This window comes from Osmerus mordax, chromosome 18, assembly GCF_038355195.1.
Source record: "Osmerus mordax isolate fOsmMor3 chromosome 18, fOsmMor3.pri, whole genome shotgun sequence".
NCBI lineage: Eukaryota > Metazoa > Chordata > Actinopteri > Osmeriformes > Osmeridae > Osmerus > Osmerus mordax.
In genome coordinates, this window is record NC_090067.1 from 7,680,718 (window position 1) to 7,707,163 (window position 26,446).

At 44.9% G+C, this 26,446-nt stretch overlaps 4 protein-coding genes across 4 annotated transcripts; all 4 read right to left on the reverse strand.

Annotated features, from left to right (window-relative positions):
• Window positions 1–932: 932 nt before the first annotated feature.
• vamp1a (vesicle associated membrane protein 1a) lies at window positions 933–5,006 on the reverse strand. Its single transcript, XM_067255224.1, has 5 exons — window positions 4,940–5,006; window positions 3,996–4,122; window positions 3,285–3,443; window positions 1,573–1,624; window positions 933–1,455 (listed from the first exon to the last, which is right to left on the reverse strand). Coding segments are annotated over exons 1-5 (357 nt in total). The 5' UTR covers window positions 4,942–5,006; the 3' UTR covers window positions 933–1,438.
• Window positions 5,007–6,283: 1,277 nt separating this feature from the next.
• Window positions 6,284–14,613, reverse strand: iffo1a (intermediate filament family orphan 1a). The gene is made up of 9 exons (XM_067255597.1): window positions 13,607–14,613; window positions 11,302–11,362; window positions 10,861–10,956; window positions 10,163–10,303; window positions 9,867–10,054; window positions 9,652–9,769; window positions 9,273–9,365; window positions 9,011–9,141; window positions 6,284–8,413 (listed from the first exon to the last, which is right to left on the reverse strand). The coding sequence occupies exons 1-9, from the start codon at window positions 14,611–14,613 to the stop codon at window positions 8,257–8,259; spliced, it is 1,992 nt and encodes a 663-aa protein (XP_067111698.1). The 3' UTR covers window positions 6,284–8,256.
• Window positions 14,614–15,212: 599 nt separating this feature from the next.
• Window positions 15,213–19,680, reverse strand: LOC136962629 (glyceraldehyde-3-phosphate dehydrogenase). The gene is made up of 12 exons (XM_067256461.1): window positions 19,619–19,680; window positions 19,196–19,243; window positions 17,408–17,507; window positions 17,211–17,320; window positions 17,025–17,115; window positions 16,793–16,908; window positions 16,599–16,680; window positions 16,334–16,485; window positions 16,107–16,185; window positions 15,901–15,984; window positions 15,598–15,695; window positions 15,213–15,516 (listed from the first exon to the last, which is right to left on the reverse strand). The coding sequence occupies exons 2-12, from the start codon at window positions 19,216–19,218 to the stop codon at window positions 15,447–15,449; spliced, it is 1,005 nt and encodes a 334-aa protein (XP_067112562.1). The 5' UTR covers window positions 19,219–19,243; window positions 19,619–19,680; the 3' UTR covers window positions 15,213–15,446.
• A 1,720-nt stretch (window positions 19,681–21,400) lies between these two features.
• On the reverse strand, window positions 21,401–24,524 carry ing4 (inhibitor of growth family, member 4). Its single transcript, XM_067255629.1, has 8 exons — window positions 24,476–24,524; window positions 24,088–24,159; window positions 23,733–23,899; window positions 23,443–23,560; window positions 23,109–23,220; window positions 22,877–23,021; window positions 22,658–22,719; window positions 21,401–22,412 (listed from the first exon to the last, which is right to left on the reverse strand). The coding sequence occupies exons 1-8, from the start codon at window positions 24,510–24,512 to the stop codon at window positions 22,373–22,375; spliced, it is 753 nt and encodes a 250-aa protein (XP_067111730.1). The 5' UTR covers window positions 24,513–24,524; the 3' UTR covers window positions 21,401–22,372.
• Between the last annotated feature and the right edge of the window lie 1,922 nt (window positions 24,525–26,446).

The following is a 26,446-nucleotide window of genomic DNA, read 5'->3' on the forward strand; positions in this document are numbered from 1 at the left end:
GGGGATGTGTAGAACATACATTTAGACTTATGGTCCTACAATATGGATAAAACGGGGTTCCCTCAAGGTCTTAAGTCTAAAATTCTGAACTTTAAATTTAAGGCTTTAAAACGTCTTAAAAACGTCAGATTTTCATCCCAGGTCTTAAATTTCATTTAGTCAGGTCTAAAAACGGTTTTACCCTTGTTCATTTCCAGAAATGCTGGCCGCAGAAAGTTATTACAAAGTAGCAATCGATACATTGATATATTGTTCTTACCTATAATCGTAAATATTACTTTACGCCCTGGAGAACAAGCTGACCCCCCCCCGATTATCTTTGTATAAGTCGCACTGTGTTTCTAACCAAACATCCTTAACCACTGAGCTATGTTAAGGATGTGGGCTACTTTGTGAGGGGTCCTGTGTTCAAATCTGGCTGAAGGAACTTCTTGCAGCTCAATTTTAGCTCTTTGACATAAATAAAACTGATAAAAGGTAAATGTATTTTTAGACTCTTGGTTGAGCCTTTCCTGGTGGGACAGTTGGGAGGGGGGGTCTGGACAGTCGGGGAGTGTGCTGCGGTTACAAGGATCTGGGCCCATGAATGTGTTTGGCACTACGCTCTGTGCTGGATTTGAACCCAGGTAGTTGTGGTTTAGGCCCTTGTTCTCAACCCACTACACCACCTTCTAATCATACTTACAAAACAAGTGAAAGTTTGCTGAAGGATTTCTAAGAACACGTTCACAAAATACAGTGATGTTAAGTAGACTTTTTTTGAATAGACACACAATGACACAATGTGATTCATGCCTTTATTAGAACAAGCACACGCCAAGCAAATAGCTTATGCTTTTGCAGATATATAATCAAAGCAACTTATCAAAAATATTCCATCAAACTCAGACCTTACTTAGAATTCTATACAGACGATTACTTGTAGACAGACAATTGTCTGTAGAATGGTGATTGTTATTCCCAGGTCAATAACGGATAATGTCACCTCATCCTTCCTCTCAGTGTAACGTAAAACATTTCTCTTTACAGTAACCACATCACATTGGAGCGGGATATGCTAGTCTGAACATAGTGACCACAGACCCACAGAATGACTAGACAGGAAAATGGAGGTTCACAATACGAGTTAAAACTTTACACACTAATACAAACATGGCGTCACCATTGTACGAGCACACATTAGAGGGAGTCTATAAAGAGTCATCAGAGAGGGAGGGGCAACAATGAGGTGGAGACATCAAGAGCACTCTGGAAAACACATTCAGTCAGTCCTTCATACATGGTTATGAAATGACAGAAAATGTCCATTGAGGAGGCAGGCATCAGTGAAAAGGGAAGGATTAGGAGATGGAAGAGGGGCGAGACAGGGATGAAGAGACTACAAAGAGGAGAAAGGCTTGGTTTCGTATCTTGTCCTGTCTGTGTGGCTGAGACCCGCTCAATAGAAGAAATACACTGTACGAGAAGAAAAGAGGAAATGTCAAGAAATCTGTAATATTTGGTTCATGTAATACAATAAACCACAGACATGAATGACATAAGTAAACTGTTTCTGAGTTCTAGGATACTCACAGAAGACAACTCCTACGCATATAACACCTATAACTGCCATGATAATCATCATCTGAAAACAGTAATTGAAAAGGATTTTAGGTCAATACATTATACATTTCCTCAAAAATGTAATTTCCTCTCTCCTACTCAACATACGTATACACACAACCCCATACACACACATCCCAAGCTGTTGAACCACTGGTCTAGTACTTCATATTGATTTATTGAGTGCTGGCTGCTGGTTGGTGGACCATGTAAGCAGGTGCAGCAGTCTGGACTGAGAAGGAGAGGTTTGCTTATACATCACAGGAGCTAGGAGCCATGATGGAGGGATATAAATACCGCGTGAACCAGGGATGAAGGGATGATATTAAAGAGGAGCAAAAAGTGAAATAACTGATGATGGGGGCGGGGACCGGATGACAATGATTAGAGGAGAACAAGGGGTTAGAGTGAAGGGGGAGGGGGGGGGCGGGGGGGAGGGGGGTTGCTTGTAAGTGACGTAGCATGTGTGACAGAAACTTTAGCGTGTGATTAATACTTTTGTGTGTGTGTACACGAGAGAGATCACGGGTGAAAAACATTTGGTAAAATGGGACAGACTGTGTGTGTGTGAGAGAGAGAGAGAGAGAGAGAGAGAGAGAGAGAGAGAGAGAGAGAGAGAGAGAGAGAGGAGAGAGAGCAGGAAAAATAAAAAAAGAGCATGATGGGGGAGAAGGAATGAGAGAAAGAGAGAGAGAGAGAGAGAGACAGAGAGAGAGAGAGAGAGAGAGAGAGAGAGAGAGAGAGAGAGAGAGAGAGAGAGAGAGGGAAGAGAGCTTGAGAGAGGAGAGCATGAGTGAGGGTTGATGATTGGGGGGGTTGCATCACGAGCCACAGCTGGGATTTAATCCTGTTCCCTCTGTAATCCAGATTGAGATTTTCTAACCTGCCCCCTCCCCCTTCCCCTACAGAGACATCTCATTGGATGGGCAACAAGCCAGCCATCTGTGCCCACAGAGAAAGACAGAAAGAGAGAGAGAGAGAGAGAGAGAGAGAGAGAGAGAGAGAGAGAAAGAACTAACAGAAGCACAGAGAGGGAGAGAGAAAGAGGGGGAGGATTGACGTGGGACGGGTTAGGTTTATATTTTCATATTGGGAGAGAGAGGGATTGACAGATAGTTGGATGGAAAGATTGGAAATCTAATATGTTAAGTGAGTAGGAAGGAGAGAGCAGTGTACAAATTCAGAGGCCTAAGATGGAGCCCCTCAATGGTGAGGCAAGCACAGTCACAAAAACACACAGGACACCAGACCACAACCAGGACTCACAGGTAGAAGAGAGACAGTGCGTATGTGTTTGTGTAAAGGGGTTCTGGTTTATACAAAATGGCTGCCTGTGGAGCCCTTTCTCATAATGTGCTAATATGTTACGTCATGGTAGCTTGCACTGTGCAAGCCTCAGCATAAAACCGCAAAGTTTGTTCTAATGGTTCAAGGCCTGACCTACTTGAAGGTTATCTTACAAATTGTTGGTATTAATTAATACCTGTCCTTTGGGAGATTGCGTCCTTTTCAGAAATGGTTTGGTCTCATTCTCAATTACTGTGGTTCAGACTACAGATATGGTGTAATAACTTATATCGAGACCTTCTGCCTACATCTATAAACTGGCCTGCAACAAACACACTCACTCATTCACTCTCTCTTTTTCTCACACTTTCATATACACACACGCAAACACTCACCTTGCAGTTTTTCCACCAGTACTTGTTCTTGAGCTTGGCAGCACTGCTCTCGAACTGTGAGGCGCCGGCCTGTAGGGCGTCGGCCCGGTCGTCCAGCTCAGAGAGCCGCTGGTCCCTCTCCAGAACCTTGTCCACATTTACGCGCATGATGTCCACCACCTGCAGGGGGCAACAGGGACTCTGGTCAGCAAACAGCAACACACTGGTCGAAGACTCTCAGAGACCACAGGAGAGGTGAGCATAATATGGACATCGACATGCCACGGGACCATGTATTCAAAAGGCTACGTGTCAGCGTTGTTGACGATCGTTGAGTGCCTCATCGTTTAGTCCAGGGATTTTTGTCGTGATGTGACAGGTCGTGGTTATTGCTGAAGAACACATGATAAAGGATCTGAGAGGGAAACCTCAGGTCCACTGCGTGTCCAGAGGGTGAAACACTCCTTCTGACTGTTGGTGATGTCAGTCACGGGCGCAGAGAGCAGCAGTGGGAATGTATCTCCTCTTGGCCAATGATTGACCTCTCTCCTCCTCCAACCATCATTATTGCCTTGAACAATCACCCTATCCGTTGTTCCAAATAATCTTTCACCATCCATCCTTCCCTCATCCTTTCATTTATCTTCTCTTTTTACCCTTTCATCCCTTTCTTTCTATGACTCCAATGATCCTTTCATTCTTCTCATCACACACACACAAACTGGGTCTTGCCTCGTCCACTTGTGCCTGGGTTTGCTGTAGTCGTCGGTTACTGGTGAGGTTGGGGGCCGGGGCTGGAGGCCCCCCCTCTCCCTCCGGGGCCCCTGGTGTCCCCGGGGTGGATGCTTCTGGAGTAGACCTGGAAGGGTGTGTGTGTAGAGGTATGGGGAGGGTGAAGCAGAAGAGAAGTTTGGAGAGAGTAGGGACATAAAGAATCATCACACAACAACATTATCAATTGCATGTGTGAAAGCATCCTTTGTTGAAATAACCCTATAGTTGATAACCTGCTGGAAGAGAATGACACGAGATTTTTGGATATGACATCAGCCCCACTGAGACAGTCTACAAGGCAATCCTGTACAACTCAGGCCTATTTGAAAAGGAATACACTGATAAATAATATCTTAACACGTCAAAAGGATTATAAATCTGGTCGACACTACCATTATGGTATTGGATAAAAGCACAAAATTAAGTCTAGACAAGACAATGTTAAGACATCGACATAAATACGAGGGCTTGACACGCTGTCAGAAGTTTTTCTTACATTCAAGACCGAGAATCACATTTATATTTAAATCTGAATGAGACAGGCTTGGTTTTCCACTAACAAAATGGAGTGAGATTAGTTGAAAAACATCGGAGACAGCGCTTCACAAAATAATGTGTAGAACGATAAACATGCCAAATGGATACCCAGATGAGGACCACACTAAAGTACCACAAATAAAGTAGAAATTATTCGTAATATTGATTCACAATCGTACATTTGACATTGTTTTAATACACTGATGAGTAATGTCATAGCATCATCATTTTGGCACCGATATTGAGACTGTTTGTGACAGAGTTTGTATTTATGTATTATCATTTAAAACTAAAATGTTGTAAAACGAAATGTGAATGAATACTACCATTTGTACATTTAAAAAAGAACAATTCCGTTTACTCACATCTCTGTGGAACGCAGCTCAGTAGTTTAAATCCGAGGTAACGGGAGAGCAAAAGGGTAGCGTGTAGGTTCAATGAGAGAGAGAGAGAGAGAGAGAGAGAGAGAGAGAGAGAGAGAGAGAGAGAGAGAGAGAGAGAGAGAGAGAAAGAGAAAGAGATAGAGGGGGGGGGGGGGGGAGACTAAGGTTGCTCCAGATCAGAGAATAAAATATATATAAAATTTAAAAAACATTACTAAATTCAAACGCGTTCTTTCACTTTCTCAACACACACCACTTTTATAACTGTAGAGCGGGTTGAGGCCGGTGAGGATAGAACCTTCCGAGACAGTTTGACGCACGTTTGTCGCGACACCGCACGGCAGTGTGCATCTGTAGTAGTGAAAGTTGGCTGAATGAGTCCCAATCGATGCTTGGAAAAACCACTTGATTCTAAACGTCTAATTTCCGATTATATAATTACACACAAGTTTTCAATTAAATGACAACTGCAGTGCAAATTGTTACAACAATTACAAAAATGTATGCGAAGAGAATGGAGTTACTGTGCTTTAGATTATTTGTAACACCTGCTCTTTCTTTTTGTTACCCATGCAGACACAAAGTTTTCCCTGGAGGCTTTTGCAGGCCTGGGGATATGCTTGCACATCTGGATCTGGCATCTGGATAGGAAGTCAGTGTACTATCAGAGTTAGGGTTAGAATACCACCAACAGTCAAAGTGTTCACGTTCATTTCCTAGAACAGTGGTTCCCAACCCTGGTCCTCAGGGCACCCGTCCTGCATGTTTTAGATGTTTCCCTGCTCCAACACACAATTCAAGTGAATGGTCATAAGCAGGCTTCTGCAGAGCTGGATAACGACCCATTCATTTGAATCAGGTGTGTTGGAGGCATATGAAGAGGAGTGGAGCTCAATACCACTACTCACTCAGCACATCAGTACCTAGCTACAACATACAGGCTTTCAAAGTCCCCTTGCAGACTAACTTCCAGCTTCCTAGTGGTACTCCTTTCTGCTCCCGTGGGAAGGCCTCTGCTGAGCTGCGTCCAATAGTTCCTTCCTGCTGAAATAGCACTGGATTTTCCCTAATGGTCTCTTTATGCTGTTTTGGCTCTCTCTCATTGATTAGCTATTTAGTTGTTTTCCCCATTTCACTTTGTTCTTGCTTAGTTCTGAGGAAAGAGAATTACAAGACCATTAGGGAGCAAAGAGGGAGAAGGAAAGACAGAGAGACAGACAGAGTGAGAGACAGACAGAGACAGAGAGAAACAGAGTGACAGACAGAGACTGGAGGGGCAGCATAACTAGAAATAAGTCAAGACAAACTCCTCAGTCAGACCAGAGACTCATTCAAGTCCTTTTATTCTGTTTCCAGTGTCCATGATGTAGAGGTTGTTACACACAGTCAGCTAACAATCTTTCACTACTGTCCCTGCCACAGGTTGGATATCTGAGACTGAAAGTAAAGTTTCCTCACCTCACAAACACTAAGCCACCATCTTTTCATCACTCACACAACAGTTGTCAAAAGTCATTTTTATGTTTTACGTACATTTATTAATCTTTTCAAAAGTTGACTTGCTTGCTCAACTGTACTGAATGCAATGCTATCGGATAAAGAAGAGTTATTGTTGTCTGTTGCCGGCTATGTCGATTAAGTTGTTGCTTTTGTACTTTTTATGCTTTGTTTCATTGTGGTTTCTGTACATTCCGTGGACTCTCATGAGCAAAGTCTAGACTGAGGACAGACTATAGTAAGTGAATATTCATGTTGCTATTGTAGAAAAGTGTTGTTGTTTGAGAGACCAAGGAGGTGAACAAGTGAACTTCCACCACACTGCTATACATACAGACACAGAAGCACCCACACTGACAAGACATGCACACCTACTGTACAGATTCTTTTCATATTTGTGCACACTTTAGATATTAGCTCCCTCAACATTTGAGTTCCATTCGAGTCTTATTGCCTCCCCTCAGTGATTAAATACATTGTACATTTCTGTTCTACAGTGTGTTCACCTGTACATGATATTTACATTCATTAACATCTACAGTGAAAGCTTACACACCAGCCTTTGATACAGCTTTGCTGTTGGTTACACAGGTTTGAGCAGCTTCACAAGCCTGGGTTTACAAACTGTACATCGAGGAAGCAAAACACGTGTTTTTTAAATATTCTTTTAAAAATGTAAATAAATGATTATAATAAAATACTATGCATTTGATGTGTCAGGAAATTCGAGGGTGGATTCATAATTAAGGACTGAATCTACACTAAATCTTCTAGTCCTACAACTGTCCTACCACAGTGAGCTGCTCTGTCCTGGCCAACAGAGCTGTAGTTACTGTGGTGGAGAGGACAGAGTGTGACATCATCAGCCCAGAGGCTACCATGGCCAGTAGAGACAAGTTTAGGTCTACATCAGGACCCCTCGACAGTAATGGTTCCTAATTTCTTAAATGTCACTTTTGTCCTATAACCTTATAGGATATCTGGCTTTTGTTTCAAAACTGCACTCAATGGGTTATGTTACAAAACATTCAATATCTTTGTGTTTGTTTCCTCAGACTGTTGGTGATTGTGTTATTGTTGAGTAATGGATCCAGGATTGCTGTATACTGAAAGTAGCACTGCATGTGTGCCATTAGGAGAGCAGGGTTAGTGACTGGCTTGTGGCTGCATATAATTGGGATGAAGATTAAGACGGGGGGAAACTAAAAATGTTCTTCTCAATTAATCAAAAAACGGCAAGTTGTTTTTAATTTAATGGACTTAATCTTTCTAAAACATTGTAATATTGCTATCTGCATTGTGTTATTTAAAGTGGTTTACAGCAGGACATTAAATCCTGTAAAATCTTGTTAAATCCTGTCTCAATAGGATGATCACTGCATTGACAAGGTTGAAAATGTGCAAAGTTATTTCTGATTGTGCATTTTGTCTTTTTTGACCAGCCAGTGTCTGGAAAAGAAGGCATCTTTATCAACATAAACTGTGTGCAAATCATTCAGGTTGCACCTCCCTCTGTAAAGCTAGTTGCAGTGTGCAAAATAAACAAAAGTATTCATTTGTATCGCTCATGTCTTATTATTATAGGATACGATGTCTAGCACTTAGATCTACCTTTAAAGTGCTATTTAATTTCCTTGCAGTGTCGTGAGTAGTATCAACCTCCAACCACAGGAGGGCAGTAATGACACTGCTTCACTAGGTCCCAGTAGTAAGACTCCAAGAGTCTCCTGGTTACATGATTTAAGACTTAAAAAATGTAAACGGCCCGGTGTAGATGATATTTGTAGATTTGAAGATGAGTGTTAGGGCTTCCTCCAGGGTAGGGACGGGACACAGCCGGTAGCTTGTGTGCCACAGTAGGACTCGTTACTCTCCGAGTTTCCTGGAGGAGCCTTCTTCCCTTCCCTCTCTCCATCCTCAGAGTCCTCGGCCGTCACAGGGATGAGGCAGGGAGATTTACTGGAAGGAGGCAGAGAGACAGGGTGAATATCCCAAGAGGCCATCCCATGGATCCCATGGATCTAAAAACCTGACTATCAGCTTTTAGAAGATATTTCCTAATTTGGCAATCAGAAATATAACAGACTCAAGAGATAATTAATCGGAGGGGAGCCAAAGTTCTGTGTGGAGAATCAGTATCAGTATCTACAACCTTGTGTTTACATCTGGTTCTACCTATCCCATTTACTAAGTTCCCAGGTAAAGGATTTCATGAAATAACTAGCGGGGAGTATGTGGTTGTTCTCGTACCTGCCTCTGGGCTCAGTCTCAGGAAGAGTGTCGTACCTGTCTGCCTCAGGAAGAGTGTCGTACCTGTCTGCCTCAGGAAGAGTGTCGTACCTGTCTGCCTCAGGAAGAGTGTCGTACCTGTCTGCCTCAGGAAGAGTGTCGTACCTGTCTGCCTCAGGAAGAGTGTCATACCTGTCTGCCTCAGGAAGAGTGTCGTACCTGTCTGCCTCAGGAAGAGTGTCGTACCTGTCTGCCTCAGGAAGAGTGTCGTACCTGTCTGCCTCAGGAAGAGTGTCGTACCTGTCTGCCTCAGGAAGAGTGTCGTACCTGTCTCCGCTCTGGGTGATGAGCCTCCTGCAGGTCTCCATCTGGACGTCCAGGCCTCTCTTCATGGAGCACATCTCCATGTACTCGTGGAGGTGGCGGTTCATGTCGCTCTTCGCTGTAGCCAGCTCCAGCTGGGGAGGAACACACACACAGATACATAATGTTTATGTGTTTCAGAGGAAACTCCTATTACAGCATGAACACACAGACATGTGACTCTACCACATCTCAACCTTCCCTATCCCCTTGACTCCTCCCTCACCTCGATCTGGTCGATGGTCTCCTGGTACTCCTTCTCTCTGGATTTGAACAGCGACTCGGTGTCCTTTATCACCTTCTCTATGGACTCATCCTGCTGCTGTCGTGTGTGTGTGTCGTGGAGAAAGAGAAAGCAGTAACAAAGCATTAAAAACTTCCATCGAGACAAGACTAGAAGACTAGGTGAGAAAGCTAATATTTGGTCAACTAGTTGGTTACACACATTACATGTCAATGGATTACAAGGTAAAAAATATTCCGGCCTTAGCATGTTGGCAGAATGTGTATGAGTTAGTGTGTGTTTGTGTATACCAACAGCTTATCAACACCTTACAGTGACATCAGGATTAATCTGTTTGAACACACACGGCATGATGACTTACCTCGCCTTGGGACTCCACGCCCAGAGTGCATCCTGGGAAATCTTCCCACAGAAGCAGGGTTTCCTCAGTCTCCTCCCAGGCCAGGCTGTCACAGTCATCCTCAAACTCACACTCTCGACTAACACACACAAACACACACATTATCATGACTAATTCAAGATCACGTATACATTTCCAACCCCCAACATCCCCTGCCAATCACCCCAGAAACCCACAGCTGATTCAACATCCTCTGCATTTCCTCGTTGATCTGATTGGCTGACGTGCTGCATGAATCGTCCTCTTTGGTCCCGCCTCCCTCACTTTCAGACAAACTGAAAGTCTCGTCTCCCTCGCAGCCTTTGGCGGACTGGGGCGTCTGCTTACGGGGACGACGGAGGGTGGAAGGCGGCGTGGCCACGTGCTGGAGAGAGGTACAAAAGAAAGGACTTCAACACAATGGCTGTTAATGTTATATGTCCTTCATTTCATTCATACTTGTGAGTGTGAGAGTGTATACTATGGTTCTGACCTGGAAGATCTGGATCATGTCTTCACAGTTCCTCTGCTGGGCCACGTCACACAGGCGGGCCGTGATGTCGATCCTCCTGCAGATGTCCATGTCCACCTTCATGGCCTTCTCCTGGATCTTACTGTCCAGCTCCGACAGGTTCTGACAGACCCAGGGAGAAAGGGAGGGGAAGGGAGGAATAGAGAGAGTTAGAGACCTTCACAGGGTCATTTGTATAGTGTGTTCAACAGCATACAGCTGTGCGTTCAGAAAACTCCTCTTGTCATTAAATGTGTCGAAAACAATTTAATTCAATGTATTCACTTCAACTTAAAATTCTTAAAAAGGAAAGTTACGATAAACAACAAATCACTAAATCACTCCAGACCTAGTATAGAGTTATATAACACCATAGTATTCAGCTACAGGCCTATATATAGTAGTAGGGGTCGGGGAAAAAATCGATTCAGATTTGAATCGATTTGGTTCAGTCTTCTAGTAATTCACATCGATTCACAAAAGTCAAAAAAATATTTTTTATAAAAAATCCCCCAAAATCGTGAATCGATTTTCTACCAATTTGTGACCCCAAGAAACGATTTGAATCGTGAGGTACCAAAAGATTCCCAGCCCTAATATATAGCATGTTGATGAATATAAATATGAAAAGTGAGTCCCGGGTTCGAGTCCATCTCCTCATCGGCACATTCTTTACTCACATTGCTCATGAGGCCTTTGAACAGGACCAGCTCTGCCTTCAGCTGTTTGACCCTGAGGGCGAGCTCATCCTGACACACCTCGCTCTCCTGGAGGTCCTACACACACACACACACACACATACCAGTGTTAGGGCCTTCTGTCTTAAGCCTTGTGTTATCTTCGGGTCATTCTGACCCATCAGTCATTGTGACCCACTGTCGTATTGCGACAACTTTACCACATACAAAAACAAAGTGAAGCATTTTCTTTTAACCGTCGGGCTGTCTCAGACCCCCCACATTGCAAAGGTTAAAAGAAAATTATTTTTATTTGTTTTTGTATTGGGTAAAATTGGGTAAACACAACGATGGTTCGTTATGAACCTTTGGGTCATGTGACCCGAAGTCAGCACAAGGGTTAAAGGTTGGAGGTGAGTCAGGAGATGGAAGGGGGACATTTACCTCTTCAAGCTCTGATACTTTTTCCTGCAGGTCCACCCTGGCTGTGTATTCTTCCTCCCATCTGAGACACACATGCACACACACATTGTGAAAGTGCCAGGTGGACTTCGCAGAAGTCAGCCAGCTGCATACAGTAGTTCTGTAGTGACAAACTAGTGTTTGAACCTTAACAGACAAGCTGTGCATCTCGCCCTCAGCCAGCTAGGTTAGGTAATGGCAGCACATGCAGTACGCATGTAGAGCACACTGCAACACCCCATCAGTCTCCCACTCCTCAACCCTCAGAAGGCCAGAACCGTGTGTGTGTGTGTGTGTGTGTGTGTGTGTGTGTGTGTGTGGGCAGGATGGTTGTTGAGTCAGCTCACATGGATATGCGGTAAGACATCCTATTAACTGTGTGTTCACAGTGTGCTGTAGGGACGCTGTGGCTTGGTGTGTGAAAACAGCTCCCTAGCTTGTTTTAAACAGACGATGTTGAACATTCACTAAGCAGGTGGTGGAACATAGCATGGTGATACAAGAGAGAGCACCCTCTTCAGTGAACAATCAAATGTTTTCATAGGTTTAACTGTTCTGATTGAATTTAAGTGAATCTTCACTTAAGCAGAAAAAAAGGTAAATACCTATTTTGTGAGCCTAAGAAAATAACCTTGACCCTCCTTGTGACAGAGGACACATTAAGATGCCACACAGTGTGTTTATTGACCATGAAATAGACAGGCTGGTCATCACAGAGAGATGGTTCCTTCTCTTTGCAACATGAGCAGTCTGGTCCTAATGGAAGGTTACTGATGTCAGACTCTGGCGTTGCGATGATGTCAGCAGTCTCCCTGACGCAGCAGAGCAGGACGACTGCTTACAGGGGACAGGGAAAGAATGGGGGGGGGGGGGGGTGAGGAGATCGGGGGGGGGTGGGGAGGATAGAGGGGTAGAATGGGGGAAGGAGTGAGGTGAGTAGGGAAGAGAGAGATGGGGAGAATGGGGGAGGAATTTTGTGGATGTGTGTGCAATAGAAAAGAAAGAGCATTATCGTGTCGGTTCTGTCTTTGTCAACATTGTGTGTCTGTATGCGTGTGTGTTAGAGAGAGAGAGAGAGAGAGAGAGAGAGAGAGAGAGAGAGAGAGAGAGAGAGAGAGAGAGAGAGAGAGGAAGAGAGAGAGATAGAGAAAAATGCAGCTACACTGTCTGATGGCATCACGACTAGCGGTCCCAACTCTCAATACAGTGCTACAGTGCTGCATTGCAGGTGCCGGGACAAACGCAGAGGGGAGGAGAGCATGGGGTGGAGGTGGAGAGAGAACTGAAAGAGAGAGAGAGGGGGGGGGGGGTAGAGAGGGAGTGAAAGAAAGGGTGTGAGGGTGAGATGAAAGGAGTGAGGTGGATGAAAGAGACAGTGAGAGGGAGAGGGAGAAAGGGAGAAAAAGGAGAGCAGGAAAGAAAGGGGAGGAGGTACAGGAGAGCGTGCCAGGTCATGTGATAAGGTGAGACAAAAACAAGTGTTTCGAACTTCTCCCCTGTTGATTGTCATCATAATCCTCCACTGGGTTGCCAGATCCCTCATCTGGTGGGAATGTTTGAACTATATCCCCTACAAGCCTTGAAAGGCATTGATATCACTTATGGCATTAAATGGATTTAAGAGAGATGAAAAGGAGAGACTAAAGAATGTAAACACTCTGGAGGCTACGCATCCTTTTAAACCTCTTACAGCATCACCTCTTATCATGTGCCTTTAACGATGACATCAGAATCACAATAAAAAGTTGGATTTAGTTCATTTGCATTACCCTGCCATTTCCAGCATCCATTTAGTTTTAACTCCATTTAGAATACATATAGGATCGATATCTGAAAATAGCATTGGCTTGTTTACTAAGAGAGCATAATGAAGGTGCTGTTAAGTCATCAGGCTACACTGTTTCCTCTGGTCAGATCTCAAGTTGCCTGGTGTCAAGGTCTGGATCCATCTTCATAACACGTTTGTAACCGGAAGACCCATACTGTATACTGTGAACAGATCATCACACACCCTACTAACTACTGGAAACCATCCCTCTGGTTCTGAAAGAAACATCACCACCACCACCAGAATATCATTATCCTGCTCCTTTTCTCACATCATCATATCCAGACTCACATGTCATGTTCTTGTACATTAATCGAATGTTTACCAATCCTACCACACATTCTCAGAATCTGCTCCTAGTGAGAAGTGTCATGATCGTGATGGGGATATGAAGCTATTGGCGTCTATGGTTCTGTTAGCTCATATGCAGAAAAACAACATCACTGTTTCATTTCTCACCTGCGCTTGTACTCGTCTCTCTCTCGTTTCACTTTAGCCAGCACGTTGTACAGGGCCCGTATCTCCGGTGTGATGGTGTCGATCTGCACTCCCACCCCGTCCGAATGCGCACAGGACACTCCAGGGACCGTTGAGCGGGCCTCTCTGCCCGTGTCAAATCGGCGGGTGTGGTTGTAGGACCAAAGGTTTCCCGGTAAGAAGCGCGGAGGTGGGATACTGTAGACCCCTGTTCCTGAACTGACATACCTCTCATTAATGTTGGAGATAGTTTTGGATGAGTCCGTTGGAGTCCTCGGGCTGACGGGGATACTGAAAGTGAGGTTCGAATTGGAATCGGTCAGCGTAAGGTTAGGATTTGAGTTTGCAAGCATTGATCTAGTGTTGGATTCAATGGAGAGGGAAGTAGGCCTGTGAAGGGAAGGAGATAACAGGCCTCCAGGCATATATGCGGGGTTATTTGCGTTCTGAACTGGGACGTGTCCGGGCCATAGGGGAAGAGGCCCGATGAAACCGGTCTGTACCCCAATCTCTTTGGTAAACGGCTTTTTCACTGGTGCGTCTCCGCTGTCCTCGTTGTTTTCCAAGGCCATCTGAAGCTGTTTCTCCAACGCTTTATTCCGACGTTCCAGCTCGTGTACTTTGGCCAAAAAACAACGGAATCGTAAATTCAGGGTTTTCAGAACGCTTATGTTGGAGCCCAGGTCGTTCCGAAGCGCCATCGCTGCTGGGGGCGGAGGCGTGCGGTGCATGGAGTTGTTTAGATGCAGGTATGCAAGTCCCGATGGTGGTAAAGCACCGAAGTCAAGGCCAGATAGCCCGTCCTGTCCGAAGCCGGTGTTGTCGCCCAAGATATATCCAGGTTCAGGTGCACCGTAATAGTCCAGGCCTGCAGTGGGGGACACTGACTGGCTAGTCAATTGATGCTGCTGCTGCATCAGAAAGGCGTTTTCCCCCAGTAACGGATTCATATTAGAGTATGAAAATCTGAAATGCTCGAAATCCGGCATGGAAAAGTGTCCTTTATTTAGCTTGACAGCTAATTCCTAAAGCAGATAAGTTACTGTTGAAATGTATTTGATTTACTTAGGACTAAGGCTACGGCAAATAAAAACTGCGCCAATGTCACAAAAATATGTCCCGCACAGGCAAAGATGCGTATAAAAAAATGCTGTTGTCCAGAATGCTGTTGAGAATGAACTACGCACCTGGCATGGAACATCCACCAACTTTAGCGTTGGGATAAGTGTAGTCCTAGCAGCGATGTAGCAGTGTTAACAGCCTGCCAGAAATAAATAAGCGACGGACTGCGGCTCATAACTACCGTTGAAACTGGAGTAGAAGCGCACCTACGGATTTCGAAGGACCTAGTGAACGACATTCAATAGGCTTTACAATTAGAATTCTCCTGCACTAGTCAGAGTTTTAGAATTATATCGAATTAATTTAGAGACGTAATATTGCCTAATCGACGGGTTTATATCCACGGTAACGTAAGGCGCAATTACGTTTATACTGCCTGAAGACAGTCAGCTTAATAACGTCAGTGATTTGACGTCTAAATTACCAAATGTACAAATATATGGGCATTGTATTCAGTCACACCATACTTATTCACAGACTTTTATTGTGACAGTGCAAAGTTGACAACGACAGTGCAACAGACCACAGGTGTCAAGACACATTCCGTAAGCAAAGTCAGTCATCCTACCCAGTTCTTCCAAATGTACAGAAAAAGATGACTTAATATAAAAATGTTGCTACTGAATTCATCTATGGGTTCATTCTCTAGTAGACTTCAGGTGGGGTCCAGGTCTGGAGAAGATGGGTCAGGGTGGAGACATCACTCCTTGGAGGCCATGTGCAGGATGAGGTCACAGACACGGTTGCTGTATCCAAACTCATTATCGTACCTGTGGGCAAGGCGGACAGATTTAGTGAACGGTAGTCGGCTACAGGTGTCATGTGTTCCTTAACAAGCTGCGAATACCCACCATGACACCAGCTTGACGAAGTGGTCATTGAGGGCGATGCCTGCGCCAGCATCGAAAATGGAGGACCGGCAGTCACCGTTGAAATCTGTTGACACAACCTGAGACAAGCAGGCCAAGAACAGGCGTCAGGCTGTCCTTTTCATTATACAGCAAGCCACTGCCCCCTACCGTTTGAGCCCATATACTTCATATTCTGCACATGCATGCGTCCACATGGCGAGAGAAAGGATTCTTATGATGTTGGACCATGGATGCACTGAGATCCCCATGAGGATGTCGTAAGCGGTAGAGGGAGGTGCTTACCTGGTCCTCTGTGTACCCCAGAATTCCCTTCATGGGTCCTTCAGCAGCGGCCTTGATCACCTTCTTGATATCGTCGTACTTGGCCTGGGGAATGACAGGCCAACACCAGGGCTCAATGCAGGCTTGAAGACTGGACCCGTGTCCAGGGAACCCATCTCTTTAACAAGGCCACACTAAAGGTGGTGCAATTTTGCTAAAGGGCTTACGGGCTTCTCCAGACGAACAGTCAGGTCAACCACAGACACGTTGGGGGTTGGGACACGGAAGGCCATACCAGTCAGCTTACTGTGGGAAACAATTGTCACCAGTACAGAAATTACAAATGTGCATTTGACCAAAAAGACATCGACCACACCCCAATATGAACAAGGAAACTACATTGTATAACCTCCTTTCCCACACAATCTTTTGTCGAGGACCCCTGTCCACATACCCATTCAGCTCAGGAACAACCTTGCCCACGGCCTTGGCGGCGCCGGTGGAGGCAGGGATGATGTTCTGGGAGGCACCACGTCCGTCTCTCCACAGTTTACCGGAGGGTCCGTCTACGGTCTTCTGTGTGGCGGTGATGGCATGGACTGTGCTCTGAGGGAGGAGGGCTGAACGTCAAGTTCTACAACTTCCAAGGAAAATCCTGTTGATCCACATCAATAAGGTGTTCATTCTTCATCCTCCAGCCACTAGAGGGCCATCCTCACCATGAGTCCCTCCACAATGGTGAAGTTGTCATTGATGACCTTGGCCAAGGGAGCCAGGCAGTTGGTAGTGCAGGAAGCATTGCTGTGGAAACGAAGCAAACGCTGAAGGACTCAAGCGGAACGGATCAAGTTTGGTTTCCCCCATAGAAGAGACAGACATGTGACGTTGACAGGGCCGTCAATCCTTCACTTACCTGACAACAGTCATGGAGTTGTCGTACTTCTCGTGGTTCACGCCCATCACAAACATGGGGGCGTCGGCACTGGGGGCGGAGATGATCACCCTCTTGGCCCCACCTTTCAGGTGGAACTGGAGGAGGAAAGGGTCATTTAGCGAGAAACCTTTCAAAGCACATGAAGCTGAAAAGGTCGACATTTAATGACGCATTTAATTTGCTGGGCGAAACCAGAACATGGGAGCCTTACGGAGGCCTTCTCAATGTTGGTGAACACGCCAGTCGACTCAACCACATAGGTGGCATCAGCATCAGCCCACTTGATGTTGGTTGGGTCTCTCCTGGATAGCACAGAACAGACACCATCACAACCCCAACCAGCAGAGCACACCCGGACATCTGACACTAGCCCACAAGCCAGCCTGAGTGAACTCACTCGTGGAAGACAGTGATGGACATGTTGCCGATGATCAGCTTGCCGCCTTCGGCCTTCACTTCTCCGTGCTTCCACACGCCGTGTGTGGAGTCATACTTGAACATGTACACCTGTGGACAGGAGCAGAGAGACAGTCAGAACCCAAACCACTCCCCATTTCCATCTGCCTATGCCTCTATAAAAGCAGAGTCTCTCACCATGTAGTCCAGGTCGATGAAGGGATCGTTGATGGCGACAACCTCTACCTTGCCACCTAAGGCAGCAGCGCGGGTGACCAGACGCCCGATACGGCCAAATCTGACCAGAAAGAAACACAAGATGTAAAGGGCAGCAGCAATACAAGATAGAATGACAGTAGACAATCATTGCATGTGTTGTGTATATATACACAAATGGTGCTGTAACTTAAGGACGCATCCCTGTGACTACAGTATTAATTTGACCACTAGAGGGAAGTAGTTGTATAACCTCCACACCAAATAATCCAGCCATACAAGGCCTGGCCAAGTCTGACAGATAACAATACTTGACATTAGCAGCACAAAGCCTCTGTTTATCCCTAATACGGAGGCAGTCTGCTCAGCCACACTGGCCTTGACAGCAGACATGGAGAACAAGGAGCTGGTCGAGGGCAGAAGTGGACAGGTATCCAGCCCAACAGTTGATACAGCATTACAAAACTTCTAGTTGCTTTCACAAAAAGCAAATCAAAGCATGATTTTAGGGTGTTCAGTGTCAGTATACAAGTCTAAGACCTTCACAAGGATAATGTGTGTTACAGATGCAGCCCTCAGTGGAGTGAATCTATACCCTGCAGTCCCTTTATCTGGAATGGTGAATGAGACAAAATCTAGAAGTTACTGGTTAACCAACCCCCCACTGATGCCCATCTAGACAAGTCAACCGCAGGGTCTAATGTTCCCATTGTCAACTGGACTGCAACACTCCTGTCTGAGTTGCTCTCAGTTCCAACAGTCAGCTGATCTGCACAAACTTACTAACCAAGCCCCTTGCAAAGCCAACATGACATTCTCTTATTGATGCTTGGAACTGTTGCCATAACAATTACAAAGCTTGCCAGCTGTTCCAGGATATGCGCTAGTCCTACACTGACCAGTAAAACATAGCCCAAGCTATGTAAATCTAACCACAAGAGGACATCCAATTACCTTAAATTGTAATGTTTCTAATCGTGAGCCAATATTAGATTGACCACTGACGCATGCCGGCACACCCCCTTAACTAAAATAAGACCCTATATGAATGTATCAGAGTAAAAGTTCACCAGGGGGGATATCAGTGTTGGGAAACAATGTAGGCAAGTAATACCTTTTGAACACATGAACCGTAAGATGTCTGTCAAATCATAGCTACTTCAGTAGCTATTTATAAAGGCAGAGCATTTCTTGTGTTCCATAGGTAGGTGGGGTGATGAGTGAGGCCAACCTCAAGTTTCAATCCTTTATAAAAAGGTTGATATAGTTCACTAACAGCCTTGTCTGGGTACCAATGTTTCATGTTACAAACAGACATGGTTTCCTGAGGCTAGTCTGGCTAAAGTGCCTGTCATATCACGCTAATCCTCCCCTTGCTCAGTGGCAGCTGCCACATCAGGTTGATAAGGTTTAGAGAGCACTGATAGCCTCAGAGCTCCCTGAAACTGGCCTTCAGTGGCCTCTGAACTTGCTGGAAAGGTTATGTGTATATAAATACACATACAGAATAAAGGAATGTGACAGCTGAGGAAAGGAGAGATAGAAGAGAGGGTTGCTACGGGACAGACGTGACACAGCCTGGGGATATAAATAACAAAGGACCCAGACACTCAGGATGGTAGAATATAAGAGAATTGTCAGCCATGATAGATGTACACCTTAGTGACAGTACAGACACCAACCATAAGTGTCTGCAACACATCCAATGGACCTTTACCCTGCTGACCTTCCATCAAATACCCATCCAAAAAAGGGGAAAAGCAGACTCACCCATTGATTCCAATCTTCACCATTTTGCCTGTTCTGTTCAAGTCCTCACTGAAAAATTGAAGGTTTTGTATTGATGTATTGAACAATGCATTAAACATCCAGGGAAATTAAAACTTTTGCATTTTTCCTTTGCTAAACACCAGAATCCAATCTACAAATCTCCAACCTACGTTACCTAAACCATTTCAAGCTAAAAACATGCAGAAATCCTTGAACTAAGAAAACCTAGGCAAGTATGTCCGTAATTATCAGTGACAACTATAGACACATATAACGCCAAAAGTCAACTGGTGTTATTTACGTTGATATACATCGGATACCGCATGACTCGTAATAGTATGAAAGAATGAATGCATAAAAACACTGCATTAGATGAACCAACACACGGCAAGATTAAATATACAAGAAAATTAGAAAAAGTACCGTTTATGAAGGGCCTCTGTCTTTCCACTGTGCAAGTGAGCGCGGGGACGATTAACAATGTTCACACTTTTTATATACGCCGAGCCCCTGGACACTCCCCTCATGAACACACCCTCCCGGAGAGAGCACGCCCCTTGATAATGTCAAGGTCGTTGTTGCTGGTCAATCTAGACAACGTCCCCCAATTACAGTAAATCAGTGTAGGAGCAAAGAATACCCGAGCAACTGTACTGGGAGGCTTCTTCACTTGGCCAACTTTTCGCGACTGACTGGCGTTTGCTTTGCAAAATAAAAACTCAGACTGAAAACTAAATGCTTTTGCACCTATCTATTATTTGGCCAAAAGCCCAAAACTACAGAGCTGCCTACTTGAAGCAGCCTCGAATTCAGATAGGGCTTGAGCCCTTGGGCCATGTGATGAGGCTACGTGAAGTACAGCACGATGAGGGCTACACTTATTTGAAGAATGGAATTGAATGGAAAGATACCGTTTCATTGTCAGTCGCAGTTGTTTACTTAATAATTTTAGAGTAAGGTATTTGTTTTCGCAAATATTCGACAATATTTAGATATACATCGTCCGCTCCATGTTTCAGGATGTGCAAGGAACTGGTAAAGGAGATGGGATCCCAGTTACTGCAACTCTTCCTTATCCTGGTCACACACCATCCCTATGACCTGCAGATGCAATGCCAACTAAGAGAGAGAGAGGGTGAGAGAAAGGATCAATTTCCACCAACAGCTGACATTTAGAGGAAAGACTTTAAGGCCCTTGACAAAAACCTGCCAAAACTCTCTGCCACCCTCTCCACCTCACCTTTTCCTACTTTCATGTTGTGCAGAGTGAGGGGGCATGGAACAGCCCAGAACACCAGCCTGCCTCAGGGAAAATCATGTACCCCACATTGTAAAGTTTGGTATTACAAAATTACATAAAATCCAGTTTATGTAAATGAATGAAATAGAAAGGAACACTGGATGCATGGTTGGATGATGTGTTAGAGGCATATATCAAATGTGAGGAAAGTTAAAGGTTTAGATTGTTGTCCGGATATACATGATTTGTCTGAAATCCCCCTCCCACCCTCCACCCCAAGGTCTCTTACAGCACAGCGCTCCAAGTCCATTCCTCCTGGGTCATTCACTAGTTCATCCTTGCTAATTATCCTCATCTCGTAACTCATGTCAAATCCATTTCAAACCATACATCCGATTCACAGCTAATTCTGGAAACGTACCAAGCAAAAGGATGACTCAAGGAGGAGTCTTTATTCCGTCGATTGGAATCCCTCTCCAGCAGGGGTAGGAGGCTGCTGTGTATAGGCCCACAAGCTACTGCAGCACACTGACTGCATGCCAATGTGACAAGACCAGCTGAAAAACACTAAAAGACAAACCATGCTCAGTGAAAGAGGGAAGGCATCCTTCAGCATGGCCTTCCTCCAAGTCACTCAGGTCACCGAAATGTTGGGCTAAAAATAGGACAGGTAACCTTCTCAATGACCAGACCAAACTACTGTATATACTGTACTGCTCCTCCATGATGGCCCATGCCTTCGCTTCATATAGGCCCGATATGCCAAAGGGTATGACATTTGACAGCCAGCATTCCTAAACAGGCAGAGCGATTGGTTGGGTGTGGAGTCAAGGGGGCATCTATGAAGCAGTGCGTGAGATGAGACTAAGGCATGCTATAAGCTAACTGCTATTCCACTTTTGAAATAAGGGAATCTAATGTAAGCATAAGTTGGTTTGAGGAAATAAGTTCAAGAAAATGATAGGTTCAGAAATCATTTTTGGGAGATTTAATAGTCCATAACCGAAGACACCCAAAACTATATCCAGTCAATAATACAGCACTGTTTCAAGTAGAATACAAAACAATGGCAACAAAAATGCATTCCTCAATCTTCATCACGGTAAAATCAATCTACGTATTTGACAAAGCATTTTTTCACATTGTGCTCAGAAACGTCAACTCTCTTGGGAGTGTTATTTAAGAAGGGTTCCTGCTCGTAAAGAAAATTTTGGTATTAAAAAATATTGCCTAGCTACAATATATGGCAGACAAGGTATTATTTAACATTATTTGAAACGGCCTATAAGATTTAATAACTTCCAAGAATAGACACAATATTGTCAGCACATCTACCAGTCCTGTCTCTCTGCTGTTTGTGCCTCTGGAAGTTCTGCCTTGGAGATTAACATGGCATTGGGCAAACACTAAACACAGGTGATTGTGTGTGTAAGAGAGATAATCAGTCAATTTGGTTCAAACTGACGTCTACAGGGCTTGCTGCTGTCTCCTCTCACGCTCAGTTGGACTGTCGTTTCACATGACACAACATGAGAAAAGATTTTCCAACAAGCTGCTTTCAAATCTCAACAGTCTGTTAGGATTTGCTCATAGGAAGCAAGAACTTTAGCATGATATCTTTTTTGTATTCATATTCAAATGTTATAATGTTTAGTTGTGTGGTATAATGAAGCATATAAAGGCAACAATGAAAAGGCAAAACAAAGATAAAACCTTGAATGTGTACATACTACACCTCCTTTCTCCCTTCTTTCTGTTTGACAGAGAAAAGGTGTAGGCCTGGGTGGTGGTACAACAGTCCAACATACTGCTGAGAGAAGGAGTGGGATCAGAGATACAGAGATATCTACTCCACCACCAGGGACTCTAGCTAGAAAGTGTCCATGGAGGTCACCGGCATCGTTGACTCTACTGACTATGTCAATCTGTTACTGAGATCACTTCTTCTTCCTCTCCTGAGTACACCGTGGGCAGTACCTGAGAGTAAGGAGAAGGAGACCGAGCAGGAGAGAGAGAGAGAGAAAAGAGAGAGAGAGATGATGGCATTGATAAAAGTCAATTTGATTTCCATTAGTGAGCATAATAAATCCAAATGTTGAAACCATGGGGCAAAATATTCCTTGATGTGTGTTGTAGATGAAAGGGAAGTCCTGGCTTTCCTATTGTAATCTCCAGTATTCCCCACACGCTCATGGGGCAGCTGGATCCCACTGCTAACTCACCACTTCCCTCTGGGTTTCGTCGTCAGACCTACGCAGGCGAAGTGGAACCACTCAATGGAGCACTGCAATGACAACACACACACACACACACACAAGGTTTAGAACTTGTGGGCGGAAGACGGGACTTTCCTGACTTGAGACCGCCCCCTTGTGGATGGAACAGAAAGCTTCTGTGCTGATCAGAGCTCCACATTGCTTTATCTCTACACGTGGACTCACGTCTGTGTTGTCACAGCCAATCATTTCTCCATAGGACACCTGGTGACAGAGGCAGTAGGTGGGCTCGTTGGGGTCCACCGGCATGTCCAGCACATCAGAGGGGTGCACGTTCCCGAAGTTCACCACAGGGGCGGGCACATCCGCTCTGAGGGGTTACAACACATGCAGTCAGGAGTGAAACCCGCCGAAGTAGACCACACCACTGGGCTTCGGAACTGACCGGACGACATACGTCTGTGTGAGCTTGACTTTCTTCTGGGCGCTCTTGGGGCTGCAGTCCTCGTCTGACTTGACCTTTGACCTGGACCTGGCCACCTTCTTCTCCTTGGGACCCCTCAGATCGCCTGAGCAGAGAGGAAAGACAGACGGTTATAGAGGAGCATGGTTCTGTCGGTGGTAGAGAGGAGAGGGGGAGCAGGGAAAGAAAGAGAATTCAGTGAGTGATGGACGACTTATCTAGCACAAAAGAGGAGGTCACAATGTGTGAGAGAGATAGAAAGACAGGAACAGATACAGAGAGCGTGTATGTGTGTGTCTAAGGGAGAATGACACTCGTAGAAACCCACTCTTGTCTCTTCCTTTGCTGGAGGTGGAGTCATAGTCGGTGCTTTCAATCTGCTTCTCCTTCAGGTCAGCTTCAAAGCGGGCAAGGTCTGTATCCAGGCGACGAATGTGCTTGTCCACCTGAGGGAGTCACGTGACAACTCACTCACTAACACCCCCACAAATGGGTCTTTTTACATCATTGTCTGGGTTAGGACACTCACTGACCATGTATATGATTCTGAATAAATTTGCTTTCTCTAGGTAAACTCATCCTTTCCATCTCTGGATAAACCAACTCCAACTAACTCACCATTTCATAAGTCTGCATGGCCAGCTGCACCTTGTCGTCTCCAAATTCTTTACATTTGCCGTAGGACTGCTGTATGTCCCGGAGCAGAGCAAGTTTTTGCTCCGAGGTCAGAGACCGTGCGTTGGACGTGTACTCCTTAGCCTTCAAGTCTATCTGGCCTTTCAAGTCTGAAGAGGGGGGGGGGGGGAGAGAGAGGGAGAAATGGAGGGAGGGAAGAAAAGGCAGGGGAAAGCACAGAGGGAGGGACAAAGTGTCAATATGTAAACATACTTTATAAAAATTTTCTCAATTCCATGTATCACAAGAATTTAAAAACAAGGAAAATGTAAGTGTCCACCATGAATTGAAGCCTTACCCTCGGTCCGCTGGTCCAGATCTCTCATGAGTGTGAAATTTCTTTGAAGCTCAAAAGGAAGGTTTTCAATACCTAGTAATAGATTCAGCACATCACATTCTTGCGTCATATAAAATACAAATTTCAAAACAAAATAGTGACTGTACACTAGCTAGATAGATAGTAAACGACGGAAAGCATTATAAACAATTACTGTAACGTTATATAAATTGCTTGCTCGAAAGCTAATGTTAGCTGACTAGCTCGCGTCACCGAGTCGGACACGTATTTAAGTCATTTCTTTTTGATGTTAGAACACGTCAGTGCGACTGTGGTTTATTTTGCAATGTATATTTCGCCGGACAAACAACCGTTTCTAACCAGAACACTTAAAAAAATGAAATCTTACTGTCCAGGTAGTGTTCCAAATACATTCCCGCCGCCATCTTGAAAAGCGTAAATAAACGATTTACCTTCCGGTCAAACAGGAAACACAGTGTTGGTGCTCATCCAGCAGATAGCGCTGTTTTTTTAAACTTCATTAGTACGTTTGTTTCAAGTCTTACCAACCAATGCAGCACATAGGCTACATAATCACATCACATACTCAAATTAAAATATAGTAAATGTATGATCATTAGTACATCAATTGTACTAGTTTGGCCCTGGTGCCACATAAGAGACAAGACAGCAGATATTGGATCTGGCAGGGCTTCTGGCTGCTGTCTGTAATTTCAGAGTTGTCCTTCTTTTTGGGACCTCTTGATTATACTGCCTCTCCTGAAGCACTTCCAGCAAACATACAGTAAGAGGTTTCCTGGCAAGCTATACATTCTCCTTGTACTGCCCTCTATGACAGGATGTGCACCAAATCAACTCAGCAGTGACGTTACGCAGCTGGCAAGCTTTCAGCTGGGAGGAAAGGAATATGCTTCGGTATTTTTAGGTTCCCAGTTGGTTGCAGTGTGGTCCGTTGTTTTAGACCAACTGATGGCAGAAGGGGTAAGAGGTAAGAGGCTAGAGGTTAGGATTAGAATGGTGATGAGCAACAGTACCACAGGAGAGGAAGGGTGGTTGTGCTGTCATGTTAAGGCTCTCAGTTCACCTCATCCTCTCACTGAGTCAGATGGACATGGACATGAAAGGGAGATGGACAGGAGGGGAAGGAACAAGACCTGGGAGCAGTGCAACAGGGAGGAGTCCTGAATTATTGAACGACACACACACATACGCACACACCCCACAGACACACACACGCGTCATATGCACGCACCATCACACAGAACTCTCTCTTTCTTTCTCTCTGTCTCTCTTTCTCTGTGAACTCTCTGCCTGTCTTTGTCCCCCCACACCTTCCCATGTCAAGCAGCAGCACAGTAGCCCCCCCCCCTCCCGTCTCAGTGAAGGGGTTATCCCAGATTAGCTCTTTATCTCTTTCCCTCCCCCTGACGGTCTTGTGTTCCCCTGTCTAGACGGAGCACATCGCCCCTGTTATCAGCCTGGAGAGCTGCTCAGTGTCTATGAAGACTAAATCACTGAGAGAGACACAAAACAGTTGTGTGAAAGGCTAAAGGTTCACGTTAGGAGGGCGATTGTTTATATAGCGGTTTCTATGACAAATATACAGTATTTGTATCCTTTTGCTGTCACCTGTTCAGAATCAGAATCAGAATCAGAAAGGGATTTATTCGCCATGAAAGTTTGCACAGACAAGGAATTTGCTTTGGCAGGAAGGTGCATACAATAAACATATACCTAAAATTTAAATATGTGGACTAACTATACTAAGGGTACATAAACTAGCAGTACTAAGTGGGATAAATATAAGTTGCCGTAAATTACAATATAAAAATACAAAAATACAAATATTACAAAAAATACAAATGTACAAGATACCATGTTGGACTGTTGGACTGGACTCTCCAGTCAAAACGAGTTTACTCGCTTTGTTGTGTCAAAGCAGCCTTCCCAGTCTGGTTCTGTGTTTCCTAGAGACACACAGCAAGGTAATCTATACCTGTCGCCGTGGGTGACTGAGGCTGACCAGCCAATAAGCCGGCTAGTAAATAAACTCTCAGTCTCAACTGCTCCTTCCCAACCCAAAACAATCGATCGTCGCCAAGGGCAACAAACCCGTGTAGGCTGGCAGGTGTGGGGAGGGGAGGGGAGTAGCACTCTCTGTCTAGATTAGTGTGCTGTCAACACCCACAAGGCTGCTGCGTTCACAGCTCCGCTTCCACCCTGCATGGCGGTGTCTATTGTAATGTGTTCTTCAGCTGGCAGCTTTGAACCATGGGTAAATGAAGATAGGTCTCATGGCTGCTTCCTGCCGTACAGGGATACGCAGATGCTCCATACACGCTTTGTATCTATGGTGTGA

Coding starts and splice junctions, on each gene's coding strand:
- vamp1a (XM_067255224.1), bottom strand. Junction 3,444..3,995: donor CCCAGGCACAAGTGGACGAG/GCAAGACCCAGT, acceptor TGCCCCCTGCAG/GTGGTGGACATCATGCGCGT. Junction 1,625..3,284: donor ACTGGTGGAAAAACTGCAAG/GTGAGTGTTTGC, acceptor TACTGTTTTCAG/ATGATGATTATCATGGCAGT.
- iffo1a (XM_067255597.1), bottom strand. CDS start 14,613: ATGCCGGATTTCGAGCATTTCAGATTTTCATACTCTAATATGAATCCG. Junction 11,363..13,606: donor AGAGACGAGTACAAGCGCAG/GTGAGAAATGAA, acceptor TGTGTGTCTCAG/ATGGGAGGAAGAATACACAG. Junction 9,770..9,866: donor CAGAGGATGTTGAATCAGCT/GTGGGTTTCTGG, acceptor TGTGTGTGTTAG/TCGAGAGTGTGAGTTTGAGG.
- LOC136962629 (XM_067256461.1), bottom strand. CDS start 19,218: ATGGTGAAGATTGGAATCAATGG. Junction 17,321..17,407: donor TCATCGACCTGGACTACATG/GTGAGAGACTCT, acceptor TCCTGTCCACAG/GTGTACATGTTCAAGTATGA. Junction 16,186..16,333: donor GTTGTTCCTGAGCTGAATGG/GTATGTGGACAG, acceptor TGTTTCCCACAG/TAAGCTGACTGGTATGGCCT.
- ing4 (XM_067255629.1), bottom strand. CDS start 24,512: ATGGCGGCGGGAATGTATTTGGAACACTACCTGGACA. Junction 23,561..23,732: donor CCATGCAGACTTATGAAATG/GTGAGTTAGTTG, acceptor TGACTCCCTCAG/GTGGACAAGCACATTCGTCG. Junction 23,221..23,442: donor CAGCAAAGGAAGAGACAAGA/GTGGGTTTCTAC, acceptor CTCTCTGCTCAG/GCGATCTGAGGGGTCCCAAG.